The sequence below is a fragment of the Camelina sativa genome, chromosome 12, assembly GCF_030686135.1.
Source record: "Camelina sativa cultivar CO46 ecotype springtype chromosome 12, ASM3068613v1".
Taxonomy (NCBI): domain Eukaryota; kingdom Viridiplantae; phylum Streptophyta; class Magnoliopsida; order Brassicales; family Brassicaceae; genus Camelina; species Camelina sativa.
Window position 1 is genome coordinate 17,880,950 of NC_141891.1, and position 12,315 is coordinate 17,893,264.

The window sequence follows — 12,315 nt, forward strand, 5'->3', positions numbered from 1 at the left end:
GAAATGATATTAATAAAAATCTGTGTAACTGGAATGTCATTTTCAAGGTCAAATCTGACATCATGTGTAGTCCTCGGTCTCATTGAAATTGTTCTCAACATCGAACCTTTTCATCTCTCTACATCGGACCAAACATGTTTACTGATCTCAGTTTCTCATTTTATGAAGACACCATCCCTGATCCCTATGTGGGCTGTCCCGGTAAGTTAACTTATTTTCTTTACCAGGAAACGTATGTGCCTTCCATCACAAGGCAACAACATTTTCATGAAGCGGAAATGGTCTCATGGCAAAAATAAATTTAAAAACATGGAAGCATAAACTTTCAAGATTCATTTCATCAAGCTAGAACTTTAAAAAAATTAAGCTCTTGGCTAGCCATGTGTTGAAACTCTATCTAGACCCTCCCCTAAACCCTAAACTCTTGTATGTACATATAACATATCGAGGTTTTAGATTTGTATTTTAAAATCCTCTTGATTGATATTTTTGATAAAATTGACTCATGTCATTATTTTCTACTAAAGCATCCCCTATTTAATAAAACAGAAGTACACGACTTCAAATTTGTAAACTATATAATTTTAATAATAGGTTACAAATGGATTATAAAAAAATTGATATTCATTTGTTACAATATATATGTTAGGTGTAACCCGTGTAACTGTTAGATTACACCCATGTAATTGTTATACAAGACTAATAGAATAATCTTAATTCTCTTTTACACGAAAATATATTCTCCAAATATTTAATTGGTACATCACGTCGATTACAAAAACAATAAACAGAATATTCTGAATTAATTGTCCACAGAAAAAATACTGGTAAGCATAAAAAAAGAATAAAATCTAAGCAAATATTAACAATTAATCGTGATTCCTAATATCTTAATCTAACAGTTAAATTAAGAATGAGGGAATAATCTTCAAAACTGCTAATATAAATAATACAAATCACCTCTCACAAAAAATACCTCACTCATATTCATATACCTAAACACAAAAAAAAAATGACGATGGTTTTTCAGTTCACAATGTTAAACCATCTGAAACCCTACAAAAATTCATGGTGTATTCGGGCAAAGATACTGCATACTTGGACTAATTATTCCAAAGATGTTGGAATGTCATTTGAGATGGTTTTGGCCGATCAAGATGTAAGTATTATTTGAAACAGGTGTTAGGAGTGTTGCTTCTTCTTTTGATGCATATGATGTTTGGTTTAACCCAGACATACCCGAGGCAGTGGATTTCAAAAACCTGTAAGAATTGATATCATTACAAATATGTGGTCCTATCATTAAATAGATGCTGTAACACTAACTAAGGTTGCAAATGGTTGCACTGTTGAAGAGATTGAACAGATTGAAAAAAAAATATTCAACCAATTTTCACCATTTGCATTGAAAAGGTTGGAGAGGTTGGAAAAAACTATTCAGCCTGTTCATCTTAAAAAGTTGAAAAAATAAACTAATCCTACAGCAAAAATGTTTAGCTTGTTCATCCACTATTTTGGAGATGAATGAGTTGAATATTATTCAACCCAATTTTGTTCAACCCATTTTTTCAATTTTAATCAACCATTTGCAGCCTAACTATATCTCAGGTTACCATCGGATGGTCTTGCCTTATCCATTTTGGGACCTAAACCGAGATTTCAATCATGGAAATAACTGATCAAATGGCAAGTCTGCTTCCGTTGAGAACACGGAGCTGATGGAATCTTATGAGGTTAGGATTTTATTTCATCAATCGTTTATTCTACATGTGTTTATGTATACTAATCTGTACAACAGCCTGAAAATGTTCGCATCAAGTGTTCAATCCTGGGATTTGACACTGACTGGTCATGGTATTACTACTGTCATGTGAGCTGCAAAAAAAAAGGTAGGAAAGAAAGCCTCTATTTCTACCGACAAGAAACAAGTCTACTGGTGTCAAAAATGCAGGCTAGAAATGACAGAAGTTGTTTTAAGGTGATTGCTTTGTAATGCTTTAGATATCCTGTATAAGTTCTTAAATTCATAACAAACTAAACATTAGAATTTATGCAGATACTGGCTACATTTGCTAATAAAGGATAGCACAGGACAAGCGAAGATATTCTTATTTGATAGTTCTGAGAAGGAAATCATTGGGCAAGAAGTCTCTGAACTCATGGAAAGCTGCGGGCCTGAGGTATAATACTGATTTACTCAACATCTAAATTTATTATCTTAATATTGGTTCCTAATTAAAACACTATATTAAGATGAGTGTTTAAAATTTCAGATAGAAGACCCATGTTATCTACTGGATGTACTTAAAAAACTAATAGGTCAAAAATATCATTTTGTCATCTCAATCGGGAAAGACAATATAACTAGAAGCAATGATGAGTACAAAGTAGAAGAAGTTTTACCTTATCACACCTTCGATGATGATTTGTCTGCTACGCATTCACAATGCCCAATGGAACTATCTACAGTTAGTTCTACAGACCAGGTAGCTATGTGATTAACTCAAGTTCAATAATTTTACTTTGCAAATTTTTTTGAAAAACAGTTGTGGGAATAATCGTTATATTGAATTTGATTCCAGGTTTTAAAGCTTACTAATAGTGAAGAGAAATCAGACAGCACAATGAATTTGGTGGCTACTCCTTCATCAAAACGAAAGGAAGACTCGAGTGACGAAAGAAATCAGTCATCGACAAACCAAAAAAAAAACCAAGGGAAGTAGCGACCAAGAGATTATAGATCACGATCAGAAGGTTGCTGATGGTACCAATCTCATGCAAAAAATACAAGCTGTGGCTGACAATGAAGCACATGATTCTGAAGAACTAAAGAAAATCATGATGAAGAAAATTAAGATTGAAAAGATTGTTGCGTTAAAGGAGTAGGATTTCATGGGAGCTGTGGTGGATCAAAAGGAGTAGCGATATAGAAACATGTTTTTTTAGTCTATTTTATTTGAATAAATTGGGTGTGTGTGTGGAGTAATTATATTGTTATAGTTACTCTATAGATTCCACCTAAAAAGTGTTTTTTTTAAGGTCTTATTTTCAGTTTAACTATTTTTGAGTACTTGAATTTTCTTAAAGCGGATGCTTTATGATGGCTTTTCAAATTAATTTATAAATCTAATCTTTATTTTCTTTCACGTGAAATTCATCTTAATTATAAAATAACAGGGTAGATAATATACCTCATAAAAACAGTACCATCACTTATCAAATATACTTGATGATCAAACACCTTACTATCCTCATCGCACCCATTCTGCAATCCTACAATAGTTAAATAATCCAAAGTTAAGATTGATCACACATGTATGTTAAAAAAATACAGACGTTATTTGAAAATAGATTATATATGACCCTCGACTTGGAAAAATTTGGAAAAAAAAGGAATTATTCAATCTAAAAACGAGTTAACAAATGATTATTGCGAAAATGGTGGAAAGAGGTTCCCATTATAAGATCTTTAAGATATCCTCCGAATATGGCTACCAGTAAATTAACCACAGTATCCCAAAAATATCGTCAAGGTGGTATTAGTGTGTTCCTCATTTGTTTCCACATACAACCCTGCAACCATTACTACCTGTGATTGTATACAAACTGTTGAGAAACTAATCATTCCACCAGGTACATATTTTAAAGCGGAATACACCATTATATGCATATCTTGCTATAATCTGCCTAACAAGTTATGTCTTTTTCACTATACATTTAAAACATTGTCCATTGTTTAAAATTCTATTGTCTAACAGGAATCATCATCATGAAAAAAGAGAAAAGAACCAAAGGATAGACAAGTCGAGAAAGTACCTAAGACTTCTAAAAGGATAAGGTCTACAGAGAAGTCTAATACCCATAACCTACTCACAGAAGAACAAGAAAATACAATGAAAACTCCTGTGTTGGTTAATTCTGTGTTTAAGAGGGTTTTGTCCGATATTACAAACACCCCACAGTTATAATCGGGACAATCATCAAACGACAACGTATCCACTATATGCAATGAAGGAACAACACTGCAAAGCAAATATGAATTACAATTTGCTCATAATGCAAAGCCATAATATTAGAAGACCAACTTCTCCAAGTCCATTCGGAAAGACATGGACAAATCAAGCGTCTCAAGAAAGTAAGTACTAGATAGGATTATCTTAAACTAAATTAACTATTTGAGTATATAATCAAATAATTGCTGCTGATTACCTTTTAAACATATTGAGAATGATCAAGACTTACATGATTTCCGTACAGGTGGAGTGACTACTCCTCTTACACCAAATAGACCTGCAAATCAAACAGATTATGACATAACAGCAGGTTAGATCAGTTGTTATTGAATTATATATATTTTTGTAAGTACTGAATACTAAAATTTGCAATTTCATCAAGATTATTAAATTAGATAGTTTAAGTCAAGATTATTACTATTATCCTTCTATTTCATCAAGATGTAGAGATATAAATATTAATGCTAAATATATTTGTGTACCATTAATTATTTGTATTCACTATAATTCTTAGAAACTAATCATTCTCTAACTTTAATTTTCTAAGATGAATAATTATTTTTATTTCACTATAAAAATTATTTTTCTAATTTTTGAATAATTATCTAATCATTATTATTCATTTTTGATTTTTCTATTTTTCATAAATATAGTTTTTGGTGTTTATAAAGCTTTATAATTATAAATTGCATTTGTTTTGATAATAATTTGTTCAGCATCTGTATTGTTGTACTCGCTGACTAACCGGTCTTAGGTTTCTAAGCGCACCCATTTTAAAACCGCTGAATCAGGCTTCAAACTGCAAATGCTCGCTTTCACACACTCCCGTAACTGTTGCGTTTAATCCAATCATGCCTTAAAATGTATCTTAAGTTTGTTTTACAAATATTATCTCATACGTAAGTGCGGATCCAATTAAGGTTAAGCACTTAGATATCATTACGATATGCATGGTACGTACGGCGTGCTCAAACCTCTCGGTCTAGGTTTCGTAAACAATAAAGAGAGGAAAAGATACTTGTCACTTGCAAGTGTCAATAGATCAACTGGTAAAGATTTTCAACCAAAGTTTAGAAGTTGTTGGTTCGAGTAATTTTTAGAAGAAAGCCATATAAAATACTCTGATTACTGGTCTAAAATATTGTACGGACTTAGGCTCATAATCTCTTAATTATTTAAAAAAATTATGAAAATAATCAAATATAAAGATAAAATAATATATTATATTAGAAGAAATGGTAGATTTGGATAGCTTTAATTTGGAAAGTGGTATAGAAGATAATTTTTCTTTGTTTTAGCCATAAGGGAATCATATGATATGTACATGATCAACGTTTTCAAGACTAGAGAGTGAAACTCAACATTGGGCTTAAGAGAGGGTTGTTCTGTACAATATTTTAGACCAGTGAAATATTGTGAAAATAATCAAATATAAAGGTAAAATAATATATTATATTAGAAGAAGTGGTAGATTTGGATAGCTTTAATTTGGAAAGTGGTATAGAAGATAATTTTTCTTTGTTTTAGCCATAAAGGAATCATATGATATGTACATGATCAACGTTTTCAAGACTGGAGTGAAATTCAACATTGGGCTTAAGAGAGGGTTGTTCTGTAGAATGGGATTGTTGAGGGACTGCTTGAGGCCACCGTTAGAGTCAGTTAGAGAAAATGCGCTGGGGCTGAGATAAAAGACTTGGAGGTGGATGAAGATTTGTTTGTAGATAAGTTGGTCAATAACTAACTATTTTATGTTGTTAATGTAATCCAAACTTCTTTGTGTCTAATAATTTATTTATACCATAACAGTATAACTATTTCGAAATAAAATAGTTATTTCCAAGATTACTTTTAGACGTTGATTACATTATTTTTCTTAATGAATAATTTTTCTTAACTCTGAAATATGATATGTGAAAAAATGCTAATTTTTTTTTAAAATATGCATATCTAGAATAATTTTGATACTTATCCACTATATGTTAATAGGAAAAACATTATTGAAAAAGATGTGTAGGTATAGTTGGTAGAAAGCTCGAGACACATTTTAGCAAATGACTCTCGTTACATCTATACTATTATAGATTTCATTCTAAATTCACAAAATAAATTAACATTATTTGTTATTTTAAAAGAACGCACTTTTTTGGTAACATCTACTGTTATAAATATTTCAAAATCAGTATTAAAAAAGTTAATATCTAATTAAATTTGTAAAAATAGTAGGACTCATATAGTTACATTAAAATACGAAAAATACATACTTAAAAGTATACAAAAATTGTAGCCATTTAATTTGAATGTATACTATACTTTTTTTAAAAACAAAATTTTGATTTTTTTTTTAAATTAGTAATTTCTCCTGTTTAAAAAAAAAAAGTCCATACAAATTTTGATTAATAATTGTTGATTACTAGAAACATTTACTTCTTCTATAATTCTTTTTATTTCCGTTTTTCCCGATTAAAAAAAACGATTTTCACTTCTATGAAATTGTTACCATATAAAAGAAAAAAAAAAAAAAAAAAAAAACTAGCGCAAAAGTGTAATAAAAAGAAAACAAAACCTCCTCCCCGACAGCCGCAACCTCTACCTCCAAAACCATAACCCTAACGTACGCCGTATAAACTCTGTCACCTCTGCCGTCTAGTTTCTTCTTCTATCACCTCTGCTATCTACCGCAATCGAATACGACAAGCATCGTCTGCGTTTTGGAGGTCGAAAAAGCGTTAAATAGCCGATACAGAGAACTCTTCTATTCAAGCTTGACCAATGAAACGATGGTTAGTTTCTTTTAATGCTTTAGGATTCCGTAATTATAATCTCCATAACATCAAAGCCGACTATTGTCTTTTGCTATGTTGTTTGGCAGCAAAAGAGATGGTGAGAGTATTAGAAACCAAGATGTTGGGAATGAGGACAGGATCAGTGAGTTGCCTGAAGCTTTGATTTCGGAGATATTGTCTCTGCTTCCTACAAAAGTTGCCATAGCCACAAGTGTTTTATCTAAACAATGGCAGTCTCATTGGAGAATGCTGCCTAAACTCATGTTTGATTCTTACGGTTATTACTATCACAGCCATGAACCCGGGACATTTTCAAAGAATGTTCGTAAGGCTTTGCTTTCACACAAGGCTCCGGTTCTACAGAGTTTGCATCTGTCAATTTCTTTAAATAGATTAAATGAAAAACAAGTTAGAAAATTGACTGGGATTGCATTTGCCCGCAATTTGCGTAAGCTGGTACTGGATGTTCAAATTCAACTTGAACCGTTAAGATTTCCCAAGTGCTTGTATAACTGTGAAACACTAGAGACCTTGGAACTCAAGTATTCGATTTTTATGGATGTCCCTTCTTCATATTGTCTGAAATCCCTTAGAACTCTGCAGCTTCATGATGTGGACTTCAAAGACAATGAATCAGTTGTTAACCTTTTCGCTGGCTGTCCTAATCTTGAAAACTTGGTGGTGTATCGATATTCATTAAGCAGAGTGAAGACTTTCACTATTGCGGTGCCATCCTTACAGAGACTATCAATTTATAATTACACTGATAGACCTAGTGGGGACTATGTGATAAATGCCCCTTCTTTGAATTACTTGAAGATGAAAGGGTTTAAAGCACTTGAGTCTTGTCTGATCGAGAACGCACCAGAGTTGGTTAAAGCAACCATTTTCATCTATGATGCGAACATCTTGGGATCACTAAGTTCACTCAAACATCTTTCCTTGGAGCTATCAGCCTTGGAAGTAAGTTTTTTTTATTTATTTATTATTATTCTTTAGTTGATTTTAGTTGTTATCACATTAATTGTTCCTCTACTAATATTGCTTTCATATGTATAGAGTACAATTCCTACTGGAATTATATTTTATCAGTTGGTGTATTTGGAGATGCCTACATATAGAGTTAACTGGTGGAATCTACTAACGCTCATGCTCAATACTTCTCCTAATTTACAAGTCCTCAAGCTTGTCGGTGTAAGCATATAGTAAATTCATATTAATTTAGCAAATCCAACTCAATTTGGGGTTTTATGATCATATATATACTTTGTGTTTTCTCGTCGTTTGTGTCAGTCACAACAACAACCTCTGGGAAGCTGGAATCAGCCAAAGAATGTTCCTGAATGTTTGTTACTCCATCTCGAGACATTTATGTATGAAGACTACTACTCGCAAGAGAATGGAAAAGAGGTGACGAAATATATCCTAAAGAACGCAATTTATTTGAAGAAAGCAACTTTTTCCTTCAATAAACGCCTGGAAGCGAAACAGAAAGTTAAGATGGTTGAGGAGTTGGAGAGTGTGAAAAAGGCTTCAAATTCATGTCAGCTTGTATTCCGATGGAACTTTATATATTGAGGGAATTGTATGTTGTCAAAGTTAACTCTTACTCTGAAACTTTTATATTTAGTGGTAGTTATAAACTTTGGGGTTTTTTTGAATGTTTAGTTGATTTGACAAATATATAGTATTAAACCATCTTAACATTTCCCCTTTATATTTTATATATTAGTATTCTAGCTTGCAAACCTAGGGGGGTTATTGGATCCTTGATTTTAATGGATTTAGAAATCCAAGTTAAATCATGTGTTATTCAATCATTTATTTTAAAATCTTTATTAAAATTCTGTGTTATTGGATCTATGAATTCTAAATCCTAATTAAAATCACCCCTTATTCATTATTAAAGATTTGAGTATGGATTTGATTTCATATTGGATTTGGATGGATTTGAAAATATGTTTTACTTATAAATATAGAGATTGAAATCCTTGGTCTCCACCTAGTTATTTGGGTGGATTTGGAAAAAAAATCACAATACGTAATAATGAAAGAAAGAATGACATGATAATAATAAAAAGCATAAAGAGTGTGTTCATGCACAAACATAACAATACGTATCGGACATGATAAATTATGAAGCACCTAATAAAAAATCAAGGGGTTCGAAGACAAAAAATCATGAAGCACCTAATAAAAATAATTCAACTTATAAACAGAAAGCAGAAAGGACGATCCCCTAATAATATTTAGCACTCCATCACGTTACGCTAAATCCAACCATAACACTCATCAGTGGACATGCTAACAAAGACTTCTTTCATTCCTAATTGGTGAATCACTTTGACTGCATCGTAACGAACGTTTTCTTCCAAATTAGGAACTTCTTTGATAGCTTCCCATACATTATTTCTTTTCTTCTCGACCTCTCTTTGTTCAGCTTCTCTTTGTTGTCTTGTTTCTCTTTCTTGTATTAGATCGAAGAGTTTATGAGTTACTGTTGTCAATGAATTCATCTCAGCATGGACATCTGTTGAACCTTCAGATTGACTTGATGGTTCACTTACATTGTTAGTATTGCTTCTATGCTTCCTTCTTAAAGGTAGTTTGTCTAGAGTGCCCCTTGCATTGCTGCATACAAAAGACAAAGGTGTTTCATAATTTTCTGCGAAAGTTTACATAATTTGTCGAACGGATATTTTTCCAGAAGAAATCGAGAGTGCAGAAGAAGTTGTCGAAGAAATTAATGAAGATGATAATGCTGAAGTACTTACAACCCAAGAACAACAAAGAGAATATGCCAATGAGTGGAGAGAGACAATAGCATCAAACATGTGGACTGATTCACTTGAGAATACTACATAAGAGATTATTTTTATAAGTTCTATTTCTTTTATAATTTTTGAATTCTATTCTCTAGGATTTTCAAATCCACTTTCTTTGACTTTCAAATCCACATTATTTGATTTTCAAATCCATATTATTTGATTTTAAAATCCATGGATTCCATATGGATTTCCAAATCTTATAAGGATTTCAAATCCATTAAAATCAAGGATCCAATAACCCCCCCCCTAATTAGGAGGTGTATTTAATCATTTTCAATAATATCCCTTATCGTTCTCAAAATTAGTAACTCACCAGATCGTGACACGTGTTAAGTATACTGATGAAATGCTGACACGTGTCAAAAATATTATTTTATTATATAAAGCTTGGTTCTCAAAATTAGTAACTCACCAGATCGTGACACGTGTCAAGTATACTGATGAAATGCTAACACGTGTCAAAAATATTATTTTCCAAAACAATTAATTAAGATAATAACATAAAAATTATTATTTTTCAAGACAGCTAATTAAGATAATAACATTAAATCTACATAAAATTTATTTCTTTATATCTAAAAAAAAGTTTTCCTAAAAACTAATATATTTTCCATTGTACACTAAGAATATTATATGTGTTTTCTCAATTAGATTTTGACATGTATAAACAAAAAATAATAATTCATTAAGCATGTATATTATTATTAATCAAGAAATAGTGAATAACAAATCTAAAAAAATAACATAAGTTATGTCAAAAGAATTATTATTTTTGAAACGTAAAAGGAACAGCTAATTAAGAAAATAACATTATATCTACAAGAAATTTACATGTTTATATCAAAAGCTTTGATCTTTGATCTTTGATTTTTTTTTTCTGATATAATTTTGCCGATCTATTTTGGATCTTTTATTTGTGCAGGTTCTTCAATGGAAGTTATCAGATGCAATGAAATGGAATCAAAGTATATAAAACCCGCTAAATTAATCGATAATGGAGACACTGATGGAGGTTCCCAAAGTAATTCTACAGTTAGTAGCATTATAAGTTTCGAAGATTAGTCGGTGGTTGATGTATTTGGTCAAAATCTAAAGTTTTCTCTTCTGGATAATGTCAATTATTCAGGTACTCAAACAAAAGCTGCTTGACCGAGTAATTGAGAAGGTATTTTGTACTTTGGGAAGTTGGAACGGTAAACCATTTTAAATTGGTTTCAAACCTGATTTATGTGGTTTTCTATCGGATTTGATTCGTAAACCGTTTAAATCCAGCTATATTGAGAAATATATGAGAACTTTTCATTCTGGTAGAAATAAGTTAAGAACTTACGATTCGAGAATATTTGAGATGAGGTCATAGTTCTAAGTAGTTTTGGTACAATGCGATATACTTCTGAGGAGTAAATAATGCATCGATCCTTAACTATAATTATGCCAAAATGAAAGTAAAGCTACATAAAATTTGTTTAATGTGTTCAGAAGATATTTTATAGGTGGTGATAACGAGCATACTTTAACAATAAAAAAATTTTAGGTGTAAGAACATATTTTTAAAATGGTAAAACATAGAGTAAAATTGTACATGCTTAGTAATTAGATGTTGCTTTGATGAACTCTTTGCATGTAAAATATTTTGTGAATAAGTTCTGAAATGTTTTAATATTTGACAATAATAATGTTAGTAATGATGAGTATTTGGCAAAAAATTTGGTGGGATATAATTTAGCTTTAGTTATTGTAATAATTGTTATAATATATTAAAATATATAAATATAAATAATTGTATGAAGGTAAATACAAATATGTTTTTTCTCTAACTAAAACTATTTATATATTTAATTTAGGAAATAAAATTTCTTTTTATATTTTTAAAATTTTGTTTAAGATTTATGATTTATTTTCTTCAACAATTTTTAAACCCGCACATCGTGCGGGCCCTTATCTAGTATATTTATAAAGAATCATTCTCACAGAAAATACTGATGTGTCGTATTCGCAAAGCTCGAAATACTATTTTTTTATTTGTCCTCAACTTTTAATAATATTTACATTTAACATAAAATTCTTTTTTCTGAAAAAGTAAATAACGCACAAAATTGAACTCTTAAGTGTATTCTTTTTCTAATTTAATGTATTCCTTAATTAAACTTAATTAAATTTTTGTAAACAAATTTTAATGAATTTTAAGAACTCTTGGTTTATATGGTGTGATAATATACAATTGATACAATAATTTATAAAGATTAAATCTTAATTATTATAAAACAATTTACATTTTTAAATAAGACTAAAAATATATACTAATAAAAAAATTAGAGTCCAAATAATAATTTGACCGATAAGTTTAATAGATTTTATAAATAAAAATTACAGTAAAATTATTTAATAGTTATTTTATTTTACACGGGTTGTTTTTTTTTTTTAACACCAAATTATCATAGATATCAGAACAGAGTTTACAAATAACAGAAGCAAATCAAATACAACCAATTATCACAAATACAGGAAATTGAACACAATTTCGATGAAAGAGTGGATTAACCCTGCTTTCCAATCGGAAGCCTTACGGGCTAACAGATAACATCTGTTAAGTCCCCCTCTCATACACTTGTAAATGGCTATCATCTTATAGATGAAACTCCAAAATGCACTTGGCATAACCTTGATTAATAAACTGAGACTGAATAT

At 30.6% G+C, this 12,315-nt stretch overlaps 1 protein-coding gene and 1 long non-coding RNA gene across 2 annotated transcripts; both read left to right on the forward strand.

Moving 5' to 3' along the window:
- Positions 1–1,665: 1,665 nt before the first annotated feature.
- LOC104746634 (putative F-box/FBD/LRR-repeat protein At4g13965) lies at positions 1,666–8,377 on the forward strand. The gene is made up of 8 exons (XM_087476979.1): positions 1,666–1,686; positions 1,799–1,870; positions 2,082–2,180; positions 2,274–2,486; positions 2,583–2,686; positions 6,886–7,762; positions 7,859–7,993; positions 8,093–8,377. Exons 1-8 carry the CDS (start codon positions 1,666–1,668, stop codon positions 8,375–8,377), a joined length of 1,806 nt encoding a protein of 601 aa, XP_087333105.1.
- A 2,140-nt stretch (positions 8,378–10,517) lies between these two features.
- LOC147930669 (uncharacterized) lies at positions 10,518–10,967 on the forward strand. Its single transcript, XR_015574180.1, has 2 exons — positions 10,518–10,648; positions 10,754–10,967. It is a non-coding gene; the product is annotated as an uncharacterized LOC147930669 (long non-coding RNA).
- Positions 10,968–12,315: the final 1,348 nt, after the last annotated feature.